Below are 26,909 nucleotides of genomic sequence, written 5' to 3'. Positions count from 1 at the left end.
CCCACACACACCTGCTCTTCTTTCTGTCACTTTGTTCATTATCAAGGATATCACCAAGGGCAGTTTATGCATGGGTCAGACTGTGCCTTTACATGGAATAAATGCTTGGCTATTCCTGTTGTTGCAAATTTGCACATTGAAGCCACTCAAAATATACAGTGAAATACAGAGGGTGCCAAAAAATGTATACACATTTTAAGAAAGGAGAAAACTATATTAACATTTTAGATGAATACAAGTCACATTTGACTTCTGCAATGACAAGAGGTGCTCAAAATGGTTACCATCAGCATGCAGACACTTCTGATTACAAACATCTCTTAACATCTCTTAAAATGTGTATACCTTTTTTGGGCATCCCAATATATTCCATGACAAGAACAGTCCAGCCTCTGTGTATAAAAGTAGCATGCATATACCCAAAATAGGATCAAGTCTGCTCTGTTTTTACTTTTATCCTTAATATAATTCATCTAATTCATTATCCAGTCAGCATCATTGGGGAACAAAACAGCATTTATACCAGACCATGATTTGACCAAATGCATCCTTAGAAACATACCTGAGATCTTCCGTTTCGTTAGGGCAGCCCTGTAGACTGGCTGGCTCTGCCCCTGGGAGTTCATAGACTGCAGGGAGACCACGTACACTGACTCTGAGGCTGTGGACCAGGGAGTGAGAGATGAGACTCTGGCTTGGATCTCTCAGGACACACGTCCTTTGGTAGTCTGAAATCCCCCTCCCCTTCACTCCTTTCCATTCTACCTTTCTGGGAGCATTCCCACTTGTTCAGGACAACCAAAGACAAGCCCAAGAACTGTAGGAATTAAACTTAAAAAGAACACTATGAGGTAGAAAGTAGGAATAGATTTTTACCTATAATGGGTTTCTGTCTCATCAGCATAGAAAAGAGATAAACAACGCTTTAAAAAAGAATGGCATATTTACCCACATCCCTCAACTTCTTTTCACTTCCAAAAGTGAAAAGAGGTAGTTACTCTGTTTTCATCTATCACCAGACAGAAAAGAACAGTCAATGTGCCATATCAATGGCCCGGAAGGTCTTTCTTTTCTTGTGGGATGCTGTGCACTTTGAAACTCAGATCCTCAGAAGGATGTCTCTGAAGATTTGTTAAGAGCAAATGGAAGAGCTCCAATGTATCCTTTATTTCTGGATGGTTATTTCCGTTAGTTTCTACCCCTCCTAACCCTCCAGTTGTACACTGATGCCATTGTATCCAACTTAACCTAAACTTGAAAATTGTACAGCTGACCCTTGAGCAACATGGGTTTGAACTGTGCAGATCCACTTATATGGGAATTTTTTTTTCAACAGAACATATCTGGTTGTATTTCAGGGATGCCAAGCCCACATATACAGAGGGCCATCTTTTCATATATGTGGATTCCACGGGGTCTTGAGTATGCTCACATTTGGGCATATGCGGGGAGTGTTAGAACCAATTCCCCGTGTACATGAGGGACAACTGTATATTTGGAAAAAAAATTACAGTGATGGAATAAAACTTGTTCTTTCCAGTACCATGGAATCACAGAGTCTGAGAACCAGGTGAAACTCTGGTTACTCTCCAGTTTGGTCTTATTTTACAAATAAGGAGATAAAGCTGCAACAATTGAGTGATTTACCCAAGCTTACACCCCTACAAAGGACTCACAATCTTCCTTGAATCCAAACTGCATTCCCTAACTCTAGGCTCCACTGACCAAGCTTCTTGTCACAGTTTTAGTCAACTCAGAAACAAAAATAAAGCAACCTGACCTCTTTCTAGTGCAGATAGTTCCATCATCAGGTAATACCTAGGTAAATTAACAGAGGTGATGCTAAGATCCTAAGGAGAACTTAAGACATGGGACATCTTTCTTTGGGCATTGCAAACTTTCAGACAGCAGTGGGAAAAATCAATCTTTTGTCTTTACACAAAAGGAGACCTGTGTTCAAAAAAATCTTACACAGAGAGACTATTAGTACTGTCAACTAATCAGAGGTTTCAAGGAAAGGGAATAATATTTGACAGACTGTTCTCTCTTTAGAGAGAAAGCAGGTGATGCTCATGCCATAACATGAGGACATTATTTATACTTACTCTAACAGAGGATTTTGAGATGTATGTTTTATAAAAAGGAGAGATCAGGTTTGTAACACCTGGACTCACAGAACATCAAACTAAGCTTCCACACGAAGGAGTCACTTCAGATCGTGAATTTCTTGGTGCTATTGACAATGGCATCGTGCCAAAAGTAAACAAAGAAAAAAATCCCAGTCAAACTCACAATCTGAGAACACCTGCAAGTAACTAAACATGACAAGCAGTGCCCCATTATATATCAAGGACCATCAAGAAATAATTTCCCACAACCAAAAATATGTATATGTTTTTAATGTATTTCTTAAAGTTCTTAGATTTTTTTTATGCGCAGATTCTTGATTTGTTAAGCACTTGAAACTGAAGTTGGCCCAAGATTACCATTACGGAAAAGTTTTGTCCTGCAGTAAATTATAGTGACAGCGCACATGTGTGGGGTTAAGGCTCTCCCCTGTGCTAAGCATCTCACATGCAATTCTTCGTTTCGTCCTAAGGAAATCCCACAAGGAAGCTATTGTCATCATCCCCATTTCACAGATGAGGAAACAGGCTGAGCGATGTGATGACTCCTCAAGGGGCTGGCTCAAACCCAGCTCCAAAGCTTAGGCTCTTAATTACGATGAGGAGGGGCGGGGACCCAGGCAGCAGTCTGTCTCCTCTTCACTGAGATCTGATGAGGAACATGCAAGGTATAAAAACTCACCTCTTTCCGCACCCCTGATTACTGAAGAAAATGAGGAAATAAAATCTACAAAATGATCTGGCGTCACCTGCCCACTGACCCTAGGGACCCCTGCCAGTGCCACCGTGTCTGCCCACTTCCTGGCCTCAACTGTGTGATGGGCAGAAACACTCTGCCTCAACTTCTAAAGGTCTGTCATAACTTGCAGAAAGACACTACCCTAGATCGTTCTTTCACTACCCTCGAGTTCCACTCCTGCTGTCTCCTCTCCCTTTGATAGTTCCATGGTGCCTCCAGCTGCAGGACTTTGCTTAAACACCATCTTCTCTGTGGGGCCTCCTTTGACCATCAAGTCAATGCTGGTGCTTCTCAGGGATGGCGCCTGACATGGAAGATGCCCAGTAAGACGTGTTTTAAAAATGGCTCAGAAAGTGGACCTCTGTTGTCAGGACCTAAGGCCTACTGCTCCTCCCAGCTTCCTTAATGTGTGGCCACTCTCTGCTGTACCACAGGTTCAGTCGCATCTCTGTTGTAAATAGCATGAAAGCCCCATGCAGAATAAATATGGAGACAGGCTTCCCATGACACAGCAGGTCTATTCTGACACCCCCACAAAGAATCCACATCAGCCCCATCCTGTTCCCCCATAATGGGGCAAGCTTCCAGGAAGACTTCCCCCTCCTCACAATCACCTTTTACGTCATTCAAGATGGTAAGTCCACTGTTTTTATGTGGTGACAGTTCAAAAGCTAGCATTTCCCCAGCAGCCCAAGTGGCCACCCTGTCCATTTGGCTAGGACTGGAACCCACCCCTGCCCTCAGGTTCAACATTTGCTCAAATTCAAGCAACAACAATAAAAATAAATGCTGCTCTCCTTGAGTGAGCCAGCAGTTCACTGCTGAGAAATTTTTAAAAACTGATAAATAAGATGAAAAACTTGTCGCCACTAAGAGACATTTTAATGTGTGCCATCTGTGAGGGCTCTGCACAGTGACAACTGTCCATTTATGAAATGTTCTCCTGCAGTGTCAGAAATGCAAAAGTAGTGGATCTATTCTTCTGCAGATATGATGGGTAGACCTTGGCCCCATCACCAGAATAGAGCTGTTTTAGCTGCGTAGTAAAACTATGTGGGCATAAGAGTAGACTCAGGAAGGAATGGTTGAAAAGTATCTAGATTATTCTGTGGTTTCAGGCACTTGAGTCTCTAATTCAAGTTTCACTTTTTCCCAAAACACGTCCAGCTCAGATTTCTCCTTTTCTTCCTACACTCCCTCGACGTTTCATGTGCTGTTGGAGCAAAAGCATGGCTGGTCTCTTTTTTGCTGGAATAGTTCTGGAGTCTGTACTCTGAGATAGCTTCGATGCTGTGCCTGGCTCACAGTTACCACGGTCACCATGTTACGGCCACACAAAGACAGAAGCCATGGACTGGTCTTTGCCAGGAACACCCAACAGACGGCAGAGCTTTTCCAAGACAGCCTTGGGCGGGTGTGGATGGACACAGCAGCACACACAACACGGATGTCCTCGGCTATTTCAGGCGTGGGAATCTAGCCCAGCCGTCCACTCAGTGTCTCCACCTGATCACATCCTAATTGGTGAATGTCTGCTATGTGGCCCAGGGGGCTGGCCTTGGAGCACAGAACTGCATATCCAGGATTCGAAAGGTTGTGTGACTGTATCTTCAGCAAAGAGGATAGAGCCCTCAGAGTGCCCACAAGGGTCTTCCACACCTAGAGCTCTGTTTCCTCCGCAGCCACTGTCCACCTCAGGATCTGTCCTGAGCTCAAACCACTGTTCCTCTCTGCTGTGACTTGGGAGCACTCGCTCCTCCTGGGCGGTTCTTCTCTCTCTTCCTTCTACCCCTTCCCCTGTCTGGTCTCACCAGTCTCAGCTTTCATGTCAGCCCATCCCTTATCTTTTCTGATGGAAGATCTTACCTTTTAAGACTAAGTAGGGGCCAAGCAGTGGCACCACACTGCCTCTCAGTGGTGATTCCCTTCACCACTCAGACCTTCTCTGCACCTGCCACCTCCAGCCTCCACACTGTCACCTGTCATGATGCTGGAGGCTGAGACGCCTGACTACATGTAAGTGAAGAGATTGCTGGGTCTTGCTGGAGTTTTCTGTGAGAGCCCTATAGATCACACTCTCTTCCTTGCCTGAGTACTGAACCAATTAGGAAATGACAGAAGAGTCAACCATGAGGGCCAGAAGGCTAATGAGGAGTAAAAAGCAAGTTGGTGCAAGTGTACTTTCTAGCATGGAACCCAGAATTAGGCTTTGCTGCCCAAGCAGCCCTGGGCCTCTGGGTGCTCTCTGCAGCCCAGCTTTCCCCAAGCATCCATGAAGAGGCCCAGCCATGCCTACCCAGTGCTTCTTCCAATGCATCAAGTAGATAAGGGGGTAGCAGGGGTGAGAAGCACCAGGCCTAAGGGATAAGCAGTGCCCCCTGTCAGAGCTGGGCCTGGGTCCATTGTCTAGCCCTGTCAATGAATAATAAACAGTGCCCTCTCAGAGCTGGGCCTGTGTTCACTGTCCAGGCCTGTCAATGAATAAGGCCAGCAAAGATCAGGACTCAATCCAGGTTAGAACCATGCACGTAATCTCTCCCGATCACAGGAAAGGCTGCCATCAGCATTCCATAATCAAGTGCGGAAAAAAGGGGGGCGGCCTGTCTTGCAGTTTCATTTGGCTTCCACAGGTATCATCTCCATGGGACCAAGGTCGTATGTCCTAGGATTCTAAGACAAAGCTTCAAAGAACAAAATGATAAAAACAGAGCCAAGATGGCAAGAGCATTGCCCGCTGTCTCAAGTCCAGAAACATGGCCTGACTCAAGGAATCTGTAATGTCAATCAGGAAGCAATTGATGGGCACTTGGAAGGCAGCCTGGTCTTGTCACTAATGAAAGGCTAAAATGATGGAGGCTAGGACAGGGGATGGACTAAAGAGTATAATTTTGAATGGCTGTAATACCTGGAAAATGGACATCATAACTAAGATGCTAAGTTCTGCTTTGAGTGAGTGTCTACATATTGAAATGGCTGCAAAGATCATCAAAACACTGGATACCAATAAATATTAAACTCACCTAGCTTTTTAATTTCGTGTGTTCGCTCATCTCTTGTCAGTGGAACATAATTCATCTTCCGGCCACTTTCCCCGTAGCCCAGGAGAAAACCCCGTGATCTGCGTGGACTCTTGGCTCCAGACATACGTGGCGCCTTCCACGCAACGGACAGCCTGTCGTCTGAGGACCGGACGCGCACACGCAAGGGCTTGTTGGGCACTTCCTTTTCTTCAAGAGGACAGGACACAGAAGCCATTAGGCAATTTGCTACTTTGAGTTTACCATCACATATATAAAGTTCTTCCTAACCCTGAGGCTCAACAATCAGCTGCTGGGCTTAAAACATCCATTTTTGGTCACCAATTCTAACACACACATTTTTTCCCCCGAGGGTATCAACACTCTAGCCACATGCTCCTCCCCACATTTCATACCAAGAGAACTCAGGAACTTCAAATCAAAACATTCCATGTTGTGAGACAGTTGGCCAGAAATCTTGGACATTTTACAATATTCCTTTTCAGCTATTTCTTTTTGCCCCCTTTAGGTCAAAAATATAGATTCTCTGGTGAGAGACAAAGGTTAGTGTGAAATATACCAGAGACACATCATCTGCTACTTACAGCTGTCTTCCAGAAAGCTTTTCCACTGTAATGTTAGAAAGACTAGCTTTCCTTGCTCTCACAATGAAATTAAGAGCTAAAAATACTAACTGATTTCTATTTGGGGATCTTAATTTTTCTTCCATGTCTAAGTCTTGTGCCTCTAGAGGAATCCTGGTGATGCCATGCTATCGCTGCTATCCTCAGGGTCTGTTGCTTTCTTCGTGCTAAATTAATCAATTTTGAGATATTTTCTTGCTAAACCAGTTAACCTCAAGAAATGCTCTCATCACTGACATTCTCAAAGCATTGCATTTCAATGGCCAGTCCTTAGTGTTTAAAATTTTGCTTTTACATCAAGTAGGATCTGGTATGTTTGGGAACAAGAGTTATGGACCATGTGAGTACCTCCTTAAGCATTTCTAATAAGGGACTTCATTTTAGCCCTCATTTGGGGGTCCAGTTAGGTGAAGGAGTGTCTCTCTAATTGGGTAAGGCAGTTACTTCCCAAGCATTCTTTCTCCACTAGACACATTAACCCCATCATTTCTGACTAATTTTATTAGACTGCAAAATTCCCAGCTAATGCTTCAACACGAAGACATAAAAACAAAAACTAGTATCATGAGTTAGTGTGAATTTCAATATACATAAATAAATAGCCTTCGGAGATGCTGAAATGCCAGACACCTGGCTCCCTTATCCTGAATCTCACCAAAAGGAATGTCCTCTTATAGATTAGCTACCTAGTCAGTCACTGGGCACACCTTTCCTAAAGATTTCCCCCAATAAAGTAGTAATTATTAAAGCTTTTTGTTTTTAATCCAATAGTATAGTCCAGTAAAATGAACAAATCTATTGAAAACACACACATAGCCGGGCTCGGTGGCTCAGTCTGTAATCCCGCGCTTTGGGAGGCCGAGGTGAGTGGATTGCCTGAGCCCGCGGGTTCGAGACCTGCCTGAGCAACTTGGTGAGACCTCATCTCTACAATACATAAAAATTTTAAAAAATTGGCCCGGCGTGGTAGCACGTGCCTGTACTTCCAGCTACTTGGAAGGCTGAGGCGGAAGGATAGCCGGAGCCTAGTGGGTGACAGAGTGAGACTCCGACTCAAAAAAAAAAAAAAAGAAAAGAAAACACGCACACAGGTCTTATGTGAGTCAGCTAAAAAATAAACATTGAATAGAGATAGCCTTCTCTGCCCAGGAATTCTGCTCCAGTCATGGGATCTTTCCAACCATGCATCTTAGGATGGAAACTGTTTCTGGAGGCCATGTTGTCATTGTGAAGCCTTACGAAGAGTGGCAGGTTTCTGCTCCAAGACTACCTGATTCTAATTCGGCAACCCCTGACACTTGACAGTAAAATACTGAAGAAGAAAAAAAACAAAGAACCTTGGACTTTAGGAAAAGCAAGGGATTCCTGAAGAGGAAGGGGTAAAGCTCTAGGGACAAAAAACTCCATCACAAATGGTACAAGTTTGTCATCTGAGGTGCTCAGCCCATGGCTCTGTCCTGACCCACTAAACATCAACCACACAGTCTAACGGCAAGGACAACAGCTGCCCATTCAGACTGTACAGCTTTCCTCTCCCAGGTTCCAACCTTGCTATCCACCATGGGGCTCAAGAATGAGGCCAAGGCCCCTGGAGAGCTAGAGAGACAGGGCTGAAGTTGGCTCTGACAACCCATCCATTGCCTATTTTCTACAAGATTGCCTATTTTTTACAAGTATGTTTTCAAGATGCTATATAAAAGGAACTTGCAGCAAGCTCTCACACAGAAGTTGTCCTTACAACAGCCCCAGGTGTTTAGTGTCAAGTGGCGACCTGAATTCAACCATTCTGATTCCAAGTCCCACTCCCTTTCATCTATGCCTGTTCTGTTTAGGTTCCTCAACCCCATCCCCTGCACCATCCCATCGACCCCTCCACCTCTTCTAATGAATGTAAAACAAAGGTTTTGAGCCAACAGGCTCCCTTTAGAGTGTGAACATACTGCCTTGCCCAGGAGGCATCACAGAAGATGAACAAGGCAGCGTTCTCAGCAGGTAACAAATGGACAAAGGAAGGACTCTCTACCCGAGACTTCTGCCCCAGGAGAACTGCCTTCAGACTTCACGGAGCTCACTGTCTCTGTGAAAACCACAGAGCGAAGTGAGAATGTCCTCCCTATAAACACAGCATCTCTCTTTCAAATATTTGGGTTTAGAAAAGTCAACCACATTGTTTTTCAAGTTTTTGAAAATTTCTTTTCTGTAATATTCTGGGTTATATATGCCAGCAAGCATCTTTTATAGATCATCTGGCAATCCTTTTTAAAGCTGCTGTGCATGTTAAGAAAACTATTCATATGGTTCAAATTCATCTGCAATTAAATTATTTAAGTGTTTTGCCTGAGCTGTGTGTGATAGCCTCACCAAAGCCTTCTGAAATTTTCTAGTAAATCTTTGTGAGTCTTTTATCTTGAAAACAGGAAGTCACAACTGCCAAGAGTCATGTAGCTATATTCAATAGTGCTGAATGTACTTAAACTTGGCAGGCCACATTCCCACAGTCACTTTGGTACAAGAACCAGGTAAATCATGGTCAGAAACTAGTTGATAACAGAAGGCTTACAGCAGTTAATGACACACCATCCACTTGGCAGGTCAGCTGCAAGAAATAATCGCTGTCTAGCAGACATCAGAAGCCAGACAGGATCAGAATAGTTCTTCTGATTTGTATCACCAGCTTCGTAAATTGGCAAATATTCCAAAGTTGTATAGAATCACAATCTCTTCTTTTTTACAAGGAAAAAAATCCAAAATTCAACATGATATTTTGCCCTCTTATAATTCTATGCTAGTTAAACTTGGTGGCTTTGGAATTGGGTTTACACAGACTCTAAAGTCAGAGTCTACATCAAATCTTTTGCTTACTGGCTATGTGACTTTTAGAATTGTCCCTAAACTTTAGTTTCTTCTTCTGTAAAACAGTACAGAGCATATTGGCTTTTGTGACATAATCCACGTAAAGCATTCAGTATTGTACCTGGCGTATACGTTGTTAAATATACCAGTTTTGTTTGTGGCAAACATGAAGTGACAAAATGATATCCCCTCATTCATTAGACTCACTACCTGAGTGGGTAGGCCCCTTAGATTCACTATGTTGAGTGAGCAAAACCAGAGTCCTGGGGATATCACAGAGCTTACCATGATTCCTTGCACACCAAGGCACTTAAAATGTGTTTCAAAGAACCAGATGTGAACAAAAGAGAGAACTTCTTGCCGACGACCCCTTACATGGAAACTCTTTTCAAATATGAGGTTGTCTGTATCCAGATAACTTTTTTGCACCACAAACTGAAGGCATTATTCATTGTCTTCATCAACATCTAGCAATTATCAGTTTCTCTAAGTCCTATTCTTCATCGGTTATAAAAGAAAGCATGACACTTCTGTCTACTGGCTACTTTCTCTTGGCTCAGGTCTTGGCTAGCAAGACATTCTTGTTTTCCAGAAGAATATGAGGTATTACTCCATATACAGCTTTAAAGAGTTTGTGGTTTGTCCCACTGACCAACCTGACATCCCACTGTGCTGACCGCCATCTTCACAAAGATGGCTCCAATTCCCAACCCCACAGCCTGAAAGATTAGGCCTGCATGTTCACAGGCCTTCAAATGCCCATGCTCACCCCAGGAAGCTTCTCCACCATCCCCAATCTCAGCCTCAAGATAACTGTGGACACAGATCTGCAGGCAGAGGGAGTCCAGCCATTTAGGGCAGAGCCACAGTGCTCAAAGTTCAGTGTGCCTCAGAAGTACCTGGAAGGCCTGTGAAAACACACTCTGGTCTCCCACCTCCATCAGGACAAGGTGAGACTCCAGGTCTTCTGTGTACTCTTAATGAGAAAGCATGATGAGGAAGAGGAGAGAAAGCCTGAGAAGAAGAAGAAAGAGAGGAAGAGGACAGGGAAGGGGATGTGTGTTAGGGAACAGTGAAGGTCAGCTGTTGACAGCCGGAAGGGGCAGGACATCTGCTTTGCTGGCCATGCTCTGCGTCTGAATTCCCTGACCCCGGCCCAGGGTCATTCCTCCTGGGCAAATTCTAACACTTGATCTTTCTAAAACACACTTGAATTGATTCACAAAGTGCTTCTTCTACACACTCAGTATTTGCAATCCATACTCTAAAGTCTCTTTTTAATGCCATATTCCCTCTCCAATAAACAACCTCAATGCTTTTAACTGTTTACTAAATGAGTTTTGTGTGATATCTGGATAGGCAACAGTAAGGAGAAGGGGCATTTGGCATCCATCCTCACAGTAAGCAATAGTAACCCATTTACAGATAAAGAAAGTGAGGCTCAGAAAGGCTAAGGGAACATTCTGAAACCAGCCGGCAGTAGGCCTGAAGCCGAAACCCCTGTCTCTTGGACCTATAGTCCTAGCTGTCTCCACATCAGCTTTCACTGAGAAGGTCATGGTGGTTACAGAGCTGGTGTTACCAGTAGCCATGTGTGACTTCAGCACTGCACCTGTTCTAAGAGTAGGTCCTCTTGGTGCCTCCCAAACCCCCTTGGTGAAGGTCTGGTGGGCAGCACCAGGAAGCACTGATAAGATGTTCATGTGCACCCACTTGCAGAAAGTGTTGGCAAATTTCCCAAGGACCTGTTTGCTCTTCAGAGGAAATCAGTGTCATCTGTCCTATCGGGATCTACTCATTGCATTATTCTCCTTAAGTTGATAAGTATCTAGTGCTCCAGGGAAAGACCATCTGATGAAGAACCAAGTACCTGGTCAGCACACTAAGGACAGCAACACCCTGCTTGCTTCAGAGATGCCAGAAGAGTACCCCTCAGTCAACCCTGGAGTCATTAAATCCTTGCATTTCCATAAATTGGAAAAAGAAAGGGGATCTTAAAAGAAAAAAAAAGGATGAAAAAGAAGAAAGAAAAAGCCTTGATCTCCCCCAAGCTACAATTACTAATAATGTCACAGATTGTGGAAGTCCAAAGAGCCTTTATAAAACAAGCATTTAAATTAACTTTTGAAACAAACCAAATAACATAAGCAAGATTTCTGCTGCCCCTGGGAACTGTCCGATATTTCAGAGACCCTGTCATATACTTTTTTCTAGGATCCCACAAGACATCCTGGGTATCATCAAATAAGGAACCCCCAAAAAGTGCTGCTTGACATGAAGTCAAGAGAGGGCCAGTGGCATCAGAGCCCAACTCTACAGGCTGGTGCAAAGCTGTGCCCCCAAATACAGTACCCAAAATCCAGTAGGACCATCTCAGATGCAAAGCCAATTCTTCAAGCCAACCTGGGGCCACTCAATTTCTATCAGTTTGTCTGTGCTTGTTTCACAGAAGTGTGGGATCACTTTATCACTTAACAAAGCCTTCCTCCAACTTTCCACCAAAATTTACCTAACAGCAGAGAGAAGGGATTCCATCCCCAGAAGCCTAGAGCACGGCAGTGGATTCATAATCTCAGTTTTATCTCAGAATTGCATTTGAGTTTTGTAGACTACTCCACAGTATTCTGGTGTTTGTTTTGAAATTAAAATTTTAAATTTTTAGTTAAAAAAGAAAATATTTCCCATAGGAGGTGGCTAGTTTACCTTATGCCTTCATGGAATCTTGGTAGCAACATATTCTCCCAAGTTTTAGAGACCCCAGATTGAGAAGCCCTGAGAATCACTGGTATGGCAATGGCTTCAGAATGTCATTGAAGATGTCATCGAAAATGTCAATCATTAGCTGACTTTATTACTGATCCTACTAGAGTGCTATAAATCAATGAAAACTACTTCATGTCATCGATTTCACTATACAGTACTGAGGCTGCACTGGGCTGCAGGATGCCAAGTGACCCCGGGCCTAGAGGTCATCTGTGGCATTAATGATAGTGAAGAACTCTGCACAGGTTGGCCATGAAGCCCTTGCTACTACAGCAAGAATTAAAGAGGTACTACAATTGCTTGCATAGATATGTTTTTGAATTTTTAAAGATCATAGCCTTTTGAGGGGAACCTCTCCCATATTCTATCACTCTGTAACTTAGTTGTGATGGTGGCTTATCTATAAGCCTGGAAAACCAATACCAGTTGCTGTCCTCTGTCATCTCATAATTCTGACGTAGATGTCATTGTGCACCTGCAGCTTGGGGCCATCCCTTCCCTGAGCCTGGCTCGGTCGCACCCCATCCCTGGCCCAGTCCTCACCCCACATCTGTGGAAGGATCAAGAACCCTCTCCAGGTGACCAGCTCTGCAGTGTTCCTCCATCACTGTTGTGAGGGTGCAGAGTCATTGCAAGCATCTCTAATCCATCTGGTGGTGCTTGAGTTTTCAGCCACACTCCCTGAGGAATCATAGGGTCACAGAAAGCAAAGGGGCAGTATTCCTTTTCTGATTTCCTCAGTGGCTGAAACGCAGACATCTGACATTTCTGGGCCCTCGAGTATAACATAGAGAGAGCCTCAGAGACTATAAACCAAGAGGAAGTAGTGATAAATGTTCTAAGAAAATTATTCTCCAGCTCAGTGGGTTTGGTTTTGTTTGGAGTTGTGTTAAAGTTCTACATTTGTTTCCTCTGAGAGTAGAATGGTAAGTAATACAGTTGCTTTCGGGCAATAAAATACCTTCTTTGTTTTCTTTGTGTTTTGTTTTTTAAGTCAAGGTCTCACTTGTCACCCAGGCTGAAGTGCAGTGGCATGATTGCAGTTCACTCACAGCCTCAAACTCCTGGGCTCAGACAATCCTCCCACCTCAGCCAGTTAAGTGGCTGGAATTACAAACATGTACCTCCACCCCCAGCTAATTTTTAAATATTTTGTAGAGACAAAGTCTCGCTATGGTGCCCAGGATATACCTTGTTTTGTTGAACAGCTATTGGTTACTTCAATATTTTTACTGTTATCCAACACACCATTTGCAAATGAAAGATTCAGTTACAATATACAAATAGATAGATATCTTTAAAAAGAAAGGGCTTTCTCTCCGGACTAATATCTGAATTTGCAAGGATCCTACATAAGAAGCTACACAAACAGGCCTGCTCTCTTTTTTTCTCAGACATCCAGAGAAAAACCCACAGCAGAAATCAGTCAGAGAGTGGCATCTGGCCCCCAAGATGCTGGCCTCATCAGAAGTACCAGGTTTTATTAAACTACTACTGTAGGTTCTTCCAAGACATATGAAGACGACTCAGCAAACATTTCACACCGGGCCACACAGGTGGAGACAATCCTTCTCTCCAGCTTCCCAGAGGTCCGACCTCTTGCACTTGGAGTGGACACTCATCAGCCTCTGAAATAAGGACACTCACCGGTGTTCTAAGAAAGACTCTCCCTCACAGTGCTTTTGTCCTCAGATAAAACACCTGTGACAACATACCACATACACCTTTTCCCATCAGCTAGGTAGTTCCTGACTCTCTTCCTGGCATATCTTTCCTTTTTTTATTTTTTTTATTTTTGAGGTGGAGTCTCACTTTGTCGCTCAGGCTGGAATGTAGTGGCACACTAATGGCTACCCCAGCATCAACCTGATGGGCTCTGGCGATCCTTCCGCCTCAGCCTTCCAAGTAGCTGCAACTACAGGCGCACGCTCTCATGCCTGGCTAATTTTTTATTTATCATAGAGATGAGGTCTCACCAAGTTGCCCAGGCAGGTCTCAAACCTGAGGGCTCAGGCACTCCACTCGCCTCAGCCTCCCAAAGTGCTGGGATTACAGGCTGAGCCACTGAGCCCGCCTCTTCCTGGCATTTCTATGGACTGGATCTCCTGATGCCTGGCTAAATGAGGTCAAACAGCTCCACACACAAGCTTCTATCACCTACTTCTTTGTGATTTAAACAAGAATTGTGCTGTTGGTGAAGTCTATGTTCTCATGTAAGAGGCAGTTTTGCAACAGGTACTTGGATATAGAGATCTGAGCCCCCAGGACAAAGGTGCCCATTATGGGGCACTGACTTCTCAGGAAGGAGTGGCGGGAAGGCAGCCTCCCAGTTCACAGGATCTGTCTGGGCAAACACCTCATCTTCATAAAGCAGCCAACCGGAGGAATTCCAGTCTACAAATACACACAATGACTTCCTTCCCCCCCACCTCCCACCACAGCAGAAGGCAAAAAACAGGATCTCAGGTTAATAGCAGCACCACTCTTTGGCCAACAGACTGGCCTGCCCAGAGCCACCCCTAAATCAACACTGAACTAGATAGAGGTGGCCTGATCTCACCGGCGCCTCTGCACCATCCACCAGTCCATTCTCACTCCTTGCCACAGCAGGGGCACGGTGCTGAAGCATCGTCCACATGCCCTGCTGCCAAACAAACACTTTGAGCACTCACCATCCAGGCCATGAACCACAAACTTTTGCCCGCAAACTGCACACATAATAAAACTCATAATTGCATGCAAAAGCTACTAAGAAAATGATGCCAAAGACAGTATTCATTTCAAATGAATAATGGCCAAAGACAATTATTGAAATTAGTATGTGAGAAGAGGATCGTCTTTGATTCGTCATTAATTCCGTAATTCTGAATTGGGGTACGTGTTAAGCACAAGTCTGGGACACAGCAGCCCCTCGGCCTGGCTGCAGTATTCTGTGGTAAGCCCTTAATTTGCCTATTGGCTTCCTATGCTGGCATCTTTTGCCCAGAGTGACAGTGACATATGCCAGTTTAAATGAGTTAACACGACCAATTCCATCGACTCATTTGGCAGAATTCCTGTCATTGTAAAGAGCAAAGGGCAGGGCATGTGACAAGGGGGCCCTGGGAGAAGTACTTTCCAATCTATCACTGGAGATGAGTCTTCATTCTGTGTACCTTTTGTGTGTTCGGATATGTTCTCAAAATGCACAACTTATAATTCAGCATTTCTTCCCTCACTGATATGATGTTTGGACATGCTGACCTAAAGCACTCAAAATAGGGTAGAGAAAGAAGAAAACAGCCATTTTTCAGTAATACGAATGGTTTTCTACTGCTCACAAAACTGACATCATTTTTTAAAGTGGTGGAATTGCCAGGTGCAGCGGCTCAAGCCTGGAATACCAGCACTTTGGGAGGCCAAGGCGAGAGGATTGCCTAAGCCTAGGGGTTCAAGACCAGCCTGGGCCACTTGGCGAGGCCTCGTCTCTACAATAAAATCAAAATATTAGCCGGGCATAGTAGCGTGCGCCTGTACGCTGTAGTTCTGGCTACTTGGAAGGCTGAGGCGGAAGGATCACCTGAGTCCTCTGATCAACGCTGGGGTGGCTGTGAGCATTCCACTGCACTCCAGCCAGGGTGACAGAGTGAGACTCCAACTCAAAAAAAAAAAAAAAACCTAAGAAAGTTCTTAGAAAGAAATGCAGAACCTTCTTATCGAATCCTATCATTTCACGGCTGAGAAATCCAAGGCGCTGGGAAGGTAGGTGCTTCTCACACCTGAGTGCTCGTCAGGGCCTGAGCCCCGGAGCCCAAGCCAGGCATTCAGAGGCAAACGGTGTCGAGACTGTGGTTTGGTGGATTAATTATGCTCTTAAATCAACAGAGTTGGGAAGGAGCCATCTCAAGACACTAGGTTTAGAGTTTCCACCTTTTACATCAATCATACTTAAATAAACTGGCAAGAAAATATGCCTGGGAATTGGTGCTCATTTGATGAAATCTTGATAGAAAAGGCTGAAAGGCATACTTGGGGGTATACATGCTTCTAAAGTCCATAGATATTTCCCATGAAATGAGTAAGGGAGGGAGTCTTGATGGGACAAGAAGCAGGTAGCAGAGCAGTTCAAAAAATGAGGGCTGACCTGCATGAATGTGGGTAGAATAATGGGACCCAGATAAAGTAAGGAAGAAACAAACCAGAGGTGCTTTGAACTCTGCAGCTAGGAAGGGTCTCTGGGTCCAAGCCTGATACCATCTGAAAGCAAGCTTACGATGCAAAGGCACTGAAGAAGTGAGATGATGGTCAACAGACAGGAGATTCCGTGATTCTAGATTTTCCATGATTCTAGATTTAGATTTAGATTTTGGAAGGAAGCAATTCTATGGCTAACTGTAACTATGAGAGGAAACGGCAGAAATCAGAAGATGAGAATGTCAAATGGGTTGTTGTCATGAAGGCCTGGTATGGAGCCACACTATGTACCAAGTGCCCACATGCTGTTGGATTTAGGGAGCAACCTGAAGGTCACTGGATGGCCATAATAAAGAAGAAAAAGCTGGATCACAGGTGAGTGTCATGCCAGTGTTGGCTGTAAACAGCCAAGGAGGAACTGAGAACTATTTGCCAAAGCTGACTCCAAGCTATTATTTAATGGTTGAAAAATCAGCAAGCTTTATGAACTCAAATATACTGTAAAGAAAATAAGAGGCACAAGTCAGACTGTTCTTTCAGTACTATGCCTAGTTTATGCTCCATGGCTTGAGAAAAGCAAAGAGGACTTGATTTATAGAAAACCATAGAAAGTATTAATAGATATGACCATATTTCAGAGCTAAAATGAACCAGAATCTAACACTGCTTCCCAGATGAAGAGTTTGGCAAAAGCTGGCTCAGTGGTGCATCTGAGTCCCTGGGCTGGCTGGTAGCAGAGTTGGGACATGCCTGTGTCTCAAGCCCAGGCATGTCCCTGTCCTGACCCTTCTGCACTGCCAGATTACCCAAATCCAGTAACCAAAAAAAAAAAAGCTAAAACATTTGCAGAAAAGAAGTCTGTAGAAAAGCAACATAATAGTGTGCCAATAAGCAAATGGACTTCTCTTCCCTGGGGACAGAACAGAACTAGATGGGTTCATACCCTAACAAGAGAAATTCTACACTAAATACAAAGAAAACTTTTTGATGGATATGAGATAAACTACACAGATGAAGCCAATGCTTCTAGCCTGGTGTTACATTTTCACTTAGTCCTATTCTTCTCTGAAAGTTTTCATACTTGAACAAGTGACCAATCTGAGAATCATTTAACTCCTGCTGAGACAGGAGATAGCCAGAAAAAAGATAGACAGACAGGCGGGTCCTCTGGTAACAATGTAGTGAATTCCCAATAGGCCTTTCAGGCTCAGCATTGGTAAACAACTCCCTGCAAGCCTCTCAAGGGAGAACTTAGGTACTCACTGCTGGGATTGAAAAGCAACCAATCAGAACAGCAACAACTCACAGCTAATGCTAGCCAATCACCTTGGACTTAGGGCTACATAAGCACCAGGTTTTCGGCCCCAGATGGGCAACCCCTTTGGGCCCCCCTCCCACTGTGGGGGCTTTTCTGTTCTCAATAAATCCTGCTTTCTCACCTTCCAGCTGTCCACGTCCCTCATTCTTCCTGGGCATGAGACAAGAACCTTGACCCTGAAGAGCTGCAACCTGAAGAGCAGCAGCAGATCATCAGAGTCGAAAACTCATGCACCCCAGAGGTTGGCTTGCCAGCTGACAGAGCCAGCTGAACCAGGAGAGCTGCCGGAGGAAGGCGAGAGACTCTGAAGCTGAGGCACCCGGGGGGGCAGGCTTGCCAGCCCACCAAACCAGCAACACTCTCGGGGCTTGGCTTGCCAGCCTGTTAGAGCCAACACCCTGGGGCCTAGGCTTGCCAGCCCCCCGCCCTCCCAATCGCAGCACTCAGGGCTTGGCTTGCCAGCCAATTAGAGCTGAAACTTGTGAGGCTAGGCTTATCAGCCCCTCCATGACCCTCTCTGGGGCTTGACTGGCTGACCTATTGAGCTGAACTTCTTGAAGCCCAGGCTGACTTGAAAAATCCACATCACTGCCCAAACTCCAGGACTTTCTGGCATGTTCTTCCTCCTCCAAATGTGGCTTCAGCCTGTAAATTTCAGCTTGATGCCACTATTTTATCAGGGTCCCCCAGGCTCCCAAACCCTAAGCTCCACATCACCTATTTGATATGAAATAGGTTACTTTTCAGGTAATTTATGATCATGTTATGGGCTTAATTGTGTTCACCCACCATTCATATGTTGACTCCGTACCTCAAATGTGACTGTACTAGAAATAGGATCATTAAAGGGGTGACTAAGTTTAAATAAGGCCATTAGGGTGGACCCTAATCCAATCTGATGGGTGGCCTTATAAAAAGGAAATTTGGACACACAAAGAAACACCAAGGATGTAGGTCACAGAAGAAAGGCCACATGAGGACACAGAGAGGAGGCCATCTCAAAACTGAGGGAGAGGCCTCAGGAAAAACCAAACCTGCCAACAGCTTGATCTTGGACTCCTAGACTCCATAAACATGAGAAATACATTGTGTCGTTGAAGCCACCCATCTGTGGATTTTGTTATGGCAGTCCTAGCAAACTAATAGATTGTATACATTTTTTTTCTTTTTTGCTTATTTATTATCCATATTTCTTTCCCATTAGAATAAAAGTTTCACTGAGTGAGCCTTTGTCTCTCTTGTATCTCTAGCATCTGAATCTGTGCCTAAAATAAATGAATTAAATAATTTCTTATGGTATGGGCACTTAGGGTTTTGATAAGGAATTGGTTGCCAGTTCCAATTTCCATAAGGATGTCTCCTGCATTTTCTAAGATTCTTAGAAGTTTGAGGTTTTACGTTTAGGTCTTTGATTCATTTAGGGTTAATTTTTGTGTACGGTGATAGGTAGGGATCCTGCTTCAATCTTCTGCATGTGATTAGTCAGTTTTCCTAGCACCATTTACTGAATAGGTTCTCCTCTCCCCAGTGGTTGTTGTTGGAGGTTTTGTCAAAGATGAGTTGGTTGAGAAATTGAGGCTTTGCTTCTGGAATCTCTATCCTGTTCCATTGGTCTATATGCCTGTTCTTGTACCAATACCAGGCTGTTTTGATTACTGTAGCCTTATAGTAAAATTTGAAGTCTAAAAGTGTGATACCTCCTGCTCTATTACCTCATCAAATTGATGATTACAAAAGAAACCATCAAGAGAGCAGGGAGACAGCCCACAGAATGGGAAAAAATATTTGCCAACTATAATCTGACAAAGGCCTAACATCTAGGATCTACAAGGAACTCAAACGTGCTGAGAAGAAAAGAAAAAAAAAAGCCCCATTAAAAAGAGGGCAAAAGATATGAATAGACACTTCTCGAAAGAAGTTATAGAGGCAGCCAATAGACACAACATAAGAAAAAGTGCTCAGCCTCACTCACCATCAAAGAAATGCAAATCAAAACCACACTGAGATACTACCTAACCCCAGTAAGAATGACCATCATTAATAAAACAAACAACAACAGATGCTGGCGAGGAGGTGGTGAAAAAGGAATGCTTCTATTCTGCTGGTGGGAATGCAAACTAGTGCAACCTCTCTGGAAGACAGTGTGGCGATTTCTGATAGAACTAGAAATTGACCTTCCATATGACCCAGCAATTCCCCAATTGGGAATATACCCAAAGGAACACAAATCGTTCTACAAAAAAGACACCTGCACATGCATGTTTGTTGCAGCTCTATTCACAATAGCAAAACATGAAACCAACCATCAAAGCTGGACTGGTTAAAAAAATGTGGTACATATACACAATGGAATACTATGCAGCCATAAAGAAGGACAAACATATAGGCTTCACAACAACTTGGATGGATTTAAAGTCTTATCATACTTAGTGAACTATCACAGAACAAAAAACAGAGTGCCATATGTTCTCACTCATAAGCAGACCTTGAACAATTATCATAATACTATAAGAAGGGGATTGGTGGTAGTGGGAAACTGCCAGGGGAGGGGGTGAGATTGGCAGCTAAGGGAAACTGCCAGGGGAGGGAGAGGCACACCTTATCAACAAGGGTACCTGCATAATGAACATTTGTATACCTAACCCTGAACTATACCCCACATCTTTAAAAACAAATTGTTTGTTCATCCTAAAAATAATAATAATAATAATAATTTAAGTCCTATTTTTTAGGTTAAGAACAATTCAGTTGAGATATGTCTAAGCTAGTAAAAGGAGGCCTTCTAGAAGTAGAACTGAAACCATTGTTTCCAGTAGCATAAAATAATGGATTTTCTTCTGGTTTCTAATAAAACACTGGAAGAACATGAGATGCTATCAGTCAAAGCACTAAAGTGAACCCCTCTGGGCCTTATACCAGGTGCCCATGCTAATGCCTGCATTTTAAGGATAAATCCCTTCCTTTGAATAAAGACATGTGGAATTCTAAATACTTCTACAAGGTTATCATATATTTAATCACTCCTCAGAACAACAGGATAGCACGTTTTCCAAGTCTCACAAAAAAGGAATAGATAACATATTGATAACTTATTGATAATTTTATATAAATTGGTCTTGTTTTTATTAACAATGAAATGTAGTTTTTTTTCCTGGAGCACTTTAAACTAATCTGTGCATTCTAGATAGTCTTTTTTCTTTTAAGTTCTGTTTTACATAATAAACTTCAAGTGGTTTCAGCCAGCAACTTCTTCTAGTATCTTTTTAAATCATAATGTATGACAAATGGAGAATCATAAATTATAGCAGAGTGCTTTGGCAACCAAGGCCTATAAAGGCTCCTGCAGAGAGAGGTTAAATAATCTCACAGTACATAAAACCAGTAATGAGCTGGATCATGATTCTGTTTGATCCCTGATCCCTGGGATTTCTGCTGGCTCACTCAGAAAGGACAAGTGTGCACATACACATTTCTATTAAAGAAGGCATAAGAAATTAATTACTCATGAAAAAGCAAGGAAATTACTTTTTCAAATACGACTTTCATTCAGAAATTTTATCAGGAAAATTATACAACTAAAATGATTATTTAAAATACAAAATTCAAATACAAGGCACAGACATTCATCAGTAAAAGGTTCATGTGTGTCTGTTTACATGTGTATCTTTGGGAGTAAGAAACTTTTGAAATAAACCTCCTTTCCTGTTTTACACACTCACTTCCTATCTGTACTAATTTCTTGACCATTTTGCTGTCAATGTTTTCCATCATTTGATCCTTCATCTCCAAATCTTCTCTCTCCCAATATTCACGCATGCATGCAATTTCTCTACTTCAATACTGACGTCTAAGTCCAGGACTAGTTCTTACCCTGTAGGATAAAGTGATACTCTATACAGTCACTCCTATGTCCAGCTCTTACAAGGAAGTACAGAGTGATATTCCATCGTATCACTCCTAAGTCCATGCCTAGCTCTTACCCTATAGTACCCAGTAATACACTAACATCACTCCAAAGCCCATGCCTACCTCTTTCCCAGTAGTAGAGAGATACTCTATACTATCCCTCCTAGGTTCATACCTAGCTTTTACCCTGTAGTAGTCATACTCCATACCATCTCTCCTAAGTCCATGCCTACCTCTCACTTTGTAGTACAGAGTGACACTCTGTAGCAATACTCTTTGGTCCATACATAGCTTTTACCCTGTAGTATAGAGAGATACTCCATGGCATCATTTTCAAGTCTATGCTCAGCTCTTATCCTGAAGTGTAGAGTGATACTTCATAGCATCATTCATAAGTCCCTGCCTAGCTCTTGCCCTGTAGTATAGAGTGATACTCTATAGCATCACTCCAAAGTTCATGCCTAGCTCTTACCCTGTAGTATACAGTGATATTCTACAGCATCACTCCTAAGTCCATGCCTAGCTCATATCCTGTAGTATAAAGTGATACTCTACGCATCAATCCTAAGTCCATGCCTAGTTCTTCCCTGTAGTATAGAGTGATACTCTATAGCATCAGCTCAAAGTCCATGCCTAGCTCTTACCCTGTAGTATAAAGTGGTACTCTATAACATCATTCCAAAGTCCACACCTAGCTCTTGCCTTGTAGTATAGAGTTATATTATTTAGCATCAGCTCAAGGTCCAAGCTTAGATCTTACCCTGTAGCATCAGGTCCAAGTCCATGCCTCTTACCCTGTAGTATATACTCTAAAGCATCATTCCTAAGTCAATGTTTAGCTCTTACCCTGTAGTATATAGTTACTCTAGAGCATCACTTCTAAATTCATGTCTAGTTCTTTTTTTTCTTTTTTTTTGAGTTGGAGTCTCACTCTGTCGCCCAGACTGGAGTGCAGTGGCCGCTCCTGGCCACCGTAGCCTCGACCTGCTGGGCTCCGGCGATCCTTCCGCCTCAGCCTTCCAAGTAGCCAGAATTACAGGCATGCGCTACCACGCCTGGCTGATTTTTTGATTTATTGTAGAGATGAGGTCTCGCCTGCCCAGGCGGGTCTCAAACCCACAGGCTCAGGCAATCCACTCACCTCAGCCTCCCAAAGGCACGGGATTACAGGCTGAGCCATCGAGTCCGGCTCATGTCTAGTTTTTATCCTGTAGTATAAAGTGATACTCTACAGCAACACTCTTAAGACCATGTCTACTTCTTAGCATGTAGTACATAGTGATACTCTACAGCATCATTCCTAAGTCCACACCTAGCTCTTACCCTGTAGTATAGAGTGATACTCTATAGTATCACTCCAAAGTCCATGCCTAGGTCTTATCCTGTAGTATATAATGATATGCTACAGCATCAATCCTAAGTCCATGTCTAGATCTTACCCTGTAGCATATAGTGATACTCTACATCATAAGTTCATGCCTCGTGCTTACCCTGCAGTATATAGCGATAATTTATAGCATCAATCCTAAGTCCACTTGTAGCTCTTACCCTACAGCATAGAGTGATACTCTCTAGCATCACTCCTAAGTCAACACCTAGTTCTTACCCTGTATTATAGAATGATACTCTACAGTATCACTCCTAAGTCCACAAATAGCTCTTACCCTGTAGTATAGAGTGATACTCTACAGCATCACCCCTAAGTCCCTGCCTACTTTTTACCCTACAATATGGAGTGACTCCCTACTAAGTCCATGCTCAGCTCTTACCCTGCAATATAGAGTGATACTCTACAGCATCTCTCCTAAGTCTATGCCTAGCTCTCACCCTTTAGTAGACAGTGATACTCTACAGCCTCACTCCTTAGTTGACACCTATAGTATAGACATCACGCCTAAGTCTTACCCAGTAGTATAGAGAGATACTCCATAGTATCACTCTTTAGTCCATGCCTATCTCTTACTTCCCTCTTTCAACTTCCATTCTCTCTTTTCAAATTACCTACAAGACATTTCTATTGCAACAACCATGGTCACTTCAAGTACAATGTATTTGAACAAGAACACCTGATCGTTTCATTCTTCTACCCTTTTGTCAATAGCAGGGGCTTCAAAAACTGCCTACACGACCAAATATGGTCTGAAAACCATATTAGGATCATTGGTTTCAATATACTCACCTTCCTTTAAACAATAACATCAGATTGATGTATGTAAACACATGGTACATGAAAATAAAACAGCTTCTCACCATGTTGTCTTTGGAAGATTACTCAACCATACTCTCAAATAACTGCATGCATTTTATATCATTTTTCTCACCATCAATTAAATATATGCAAGAAACACACAAGAAATGTCAACACTTCTCTCAGTAAGTAAAACAATATGACCAGACAACATCAATATCCAAATGATAATACATACAGATACACAAATATGGAGCAGAGATGGAAGGCAGGTTATCTAGCATATCACAAAATATCCCAGGTTGTAAGAAAAAAGCAAGACTTGATGCAACATATTAGCCAATAAAAGCCACTGTTTTGGGCCTCCCATTCATTTAAGCTATTCACAGGTAAGAAAGCTGCCAATAACCTATTCAGGCCAGTACTGCCATCTCAACCACCATATTTGCCTGTTAACAGGAGACAATATCCCCAGATGTAGACACAGACGCTTCTCCACCCACAAACATGAAAGAACAGTGAACAATAAGCGACACTGGCTACAGTCTGGCTCATCAGGTGCAGAACAGATTGACCAAGACTGTGTGGCATGTGTGTTAGCTTAGCAATGGGAACTCAATGAAGGTTTGTGAGCACATGTGCGTGACAGAAGCACACCCTCTTGTGAGATGTTGCTTCAGTGAAGACATGACTCTGACATGAATGAGAAAGTAGTACCTGTGACGGTTTCATTAAATGGTCCTGGACCCTTGATGGGAAAACCATCAATCTTGATCCATTCACCTCCTAAATTAGGGAAATGCAACTCGATAGTTAGAAACGAGGACTACTGGATTTTCCACATTTCAGTGCATCTCTAATGCATATTTAAGTGATCTTTTCAACAGACTCCAAAAGAATCCACTCAGGCCATATTAGTGACTAGACACCTAAGCTGTATGCACAACACATATCGTTGGTCTTTTGCACACAGTTTACTCTAGTGAGTATTCAAACATTTGGGCAAAATGCTAATCACCTACATTAAAACTATTTTAAAAGAGGGGATAGGTCTCTCCTACTTTTTAATCTTTCAGTTTGCCATACAGGTCTAAAAAGTCTTTATTCAGGAATTTTTTAACAATTCTAAATTTATACTGACTTGAAGAAGCAAGGAGGGACAGCTCTCCCGATCTAAATGGCAAAACACCAGCCTCCAATTCTACATGAGACTTACCAGGTGGGCTTTCTGCTCTGTAAACCGGACGGCTCACTCCACTGTGGTTTTCTGCAGTTACCAGCACAAAGTACACTACCCCAGGCTCTGAAACACATGGTTGATATCAAGCCACCGTTTCAAATTTCCAAGAATGACATCGTTTGAGTCACTAACCAAGAATAACCATCTTCCTTATACTAATTATAACTAAATATAAAAATCTGAATTAAGTGACAAGTTAATGATAGCTTTCTCTTTTTGCAAAAACCTAAAACCACTAACATTCTTCTCATGCAACCGAAACACACGTGACTCTGAGAATACAAACTTTCTTTAGTACAAAGTACATGCCGTGCTAATAAACTTGGATTCATAAGCTGTCAACAAAAAGGTTTTGAGGTTTGCGATGTGAAATCAGTGTAGGAAATAGGAATGTACTATACACTAAATGGGTGTTTGAATATTAAAGAGTGTCTGTCACTACAAATAATATTTCTCCAAAGAAGCTTCAAGTGAAAATCTCTAGAAAATAATCAAAAGTGCCAGTGTAATTCATAAAAGTGAGCATATGGGAAATCTTCATTGCAATACATAAAGCTTCATGAAAATTTCCCTTTTCACAATCAAATGTTCCCCTTACTAGGTCTACATGTTATTTTTTACCATTTCAACAAAAAGCTAGAAAAAAAGTATTCCTGGAATCTTGGAAATGTTCATCTTTATTGACTTTGAGCTTTATTTTTTTGACTTTTGTCTGAAGTCAAGGTTAAATAACAGGGGTCTCTTTGACTAAGCTCCTGAACTTGTTGAGATAGAAAAGGAAACCAAGAAGTCATGTTATAAAGGGAGTATATGCTGAACTTGTAGCTTCTTCTAGGGCTGATTTTTCTCACAATGAATCATTATCTTGTGACAGGTAAGTGAAGGTGCCAATTCCTCGAAGAGATGAAAGTTTGTGGGCGCTTCAGGGGACAAAGGATTGGAGAGGTAAGAGTTAGTTCTGTCAAAGGTAGGAACAGTAATGACATTTCTCAAGGTGAGGAGCGCTTCTATGGCAAAACTTCGCTCAGTTCTCAAGCCAGAGGCCCAGGAACAGCAGCTCGGTTGTCACCATCTGGGATGCCCACTGTGATCAAGACCGGTGTGACTTCTGTCTGACTGTGGCAGGGCCTGGTGGCATTTAGGGTTTGGCGTGAACTGCTGGACTAATTGGGAAATGCTCTAGGGTCAGACAGAATGCAAAATCATGCCTCACCAGACACTTTCTTCACTCTGAGCATGTTTGCATTTCAAAGAAATTTAATCCACATGTCTCTGATTCTCATACAGTTAACTCATCAGAAAGTTGCTTGGGAGATACTATTTTGTTTTTCAGTGAGTTCTAGGGCTTTCTTCCCATGTTTTTCTTCCCTGCAGCCGTTATAACCACCCAAGGTTTGTGCAAGCAAATATGCTCCTGCTCGTTTCTTTGATCTGACAGAATCTCCATTTAACCTCGCAGCTGGACTTCGGGGGCCATAGTGATACGGAAGAGATTCAGGGAAATGGACACTGAGTTGCAGCTCCAAGGAAGGGAATCTGGCCTCTTTTATCTCCCTTTTATATGTTTGCCACTCTGTTGCCCAGAAAGTGTAATATCAGATGCAGGGGGGTGAAGAAGGACTAAGCATGGTGGGCTGTGGGCAAGGGACTGATGCTGAGAAGCCACGAGCTGATTATGAGCCACTGCAGGATCAGAATGCTAATGTGACATGGAGAAGACCTAGATTTCTATAGACTGACTTCTGTTACTTCCTTGTGATCCATCCGATGTTGGGCCATGACATGATGGTAGAATCAACGGAGTTTCAGGCTACTGGAGTCAGTAAGTAGGAAACAGAGCATCCAGAGACAGCTCAAAGTCTAAGTTCAAAACCACCTACACCTGTACTTATAAGATGGTGTATATTATATTTAGGCAAGACCTAAAATATTCCAAACTTCC

General features: G+C 43.0%; 1 protein-coding gene across 1 annotated transcript in view; it reads right to left on the bottom strand.

The window, feature by feature from the left end:
• Window positions 1–26,909, bottom strand: part of FNDC1 (fibronectin type III domain containing 1) — a gene marked incomplete at its 3' end in the record, with an annotated part of 49,416 nt that overhangs the window by 21,652 nt on the left and 855 nt on the right. The window contains exons 2-5 of the mRNA XM_021708516.1: window positions 24,944–25,030; window positions 24,445–24,513; window positions 5,886–6,092; window positions 563–661 (exon numbers count right to left, since the gene is read on the bottom strand). Of these exons, the coding sequence (XP_021564191.1) occupies window positions 563–661; window positions 5,886–6,092; window positions 24,445–24,513; window positions 24,944–25,030 (462 nt within the window). The remainder of the gene's footprint in view (window positions 1–562; window positions 662–5,885; window positions 6,093–24,444; window positions 24,514–24,943; window positions 25,031–26,909) is intronic.

Source organism: Carlito syrichta, unplaced genomic scaffold, assembly GCF_000164805.1.
Source record: "Carlito syrichta isolate Samal-C Ts95f unplaced genomic scaffold, Tarsius_syrichta-2.0.1 Scaffold142847, whole genome shotgun sequence".
NCBI lineage: Eukaryota > Metazoa > Chordata > Mammalia > Primates > Tarsiidae > Carlito > Carlito syrichta.
The sequence above is the reverse complement of the archived record's forward strand: the minus strand, read 5'-3'. Positions and strand labels throughout refer to the sequence as shown.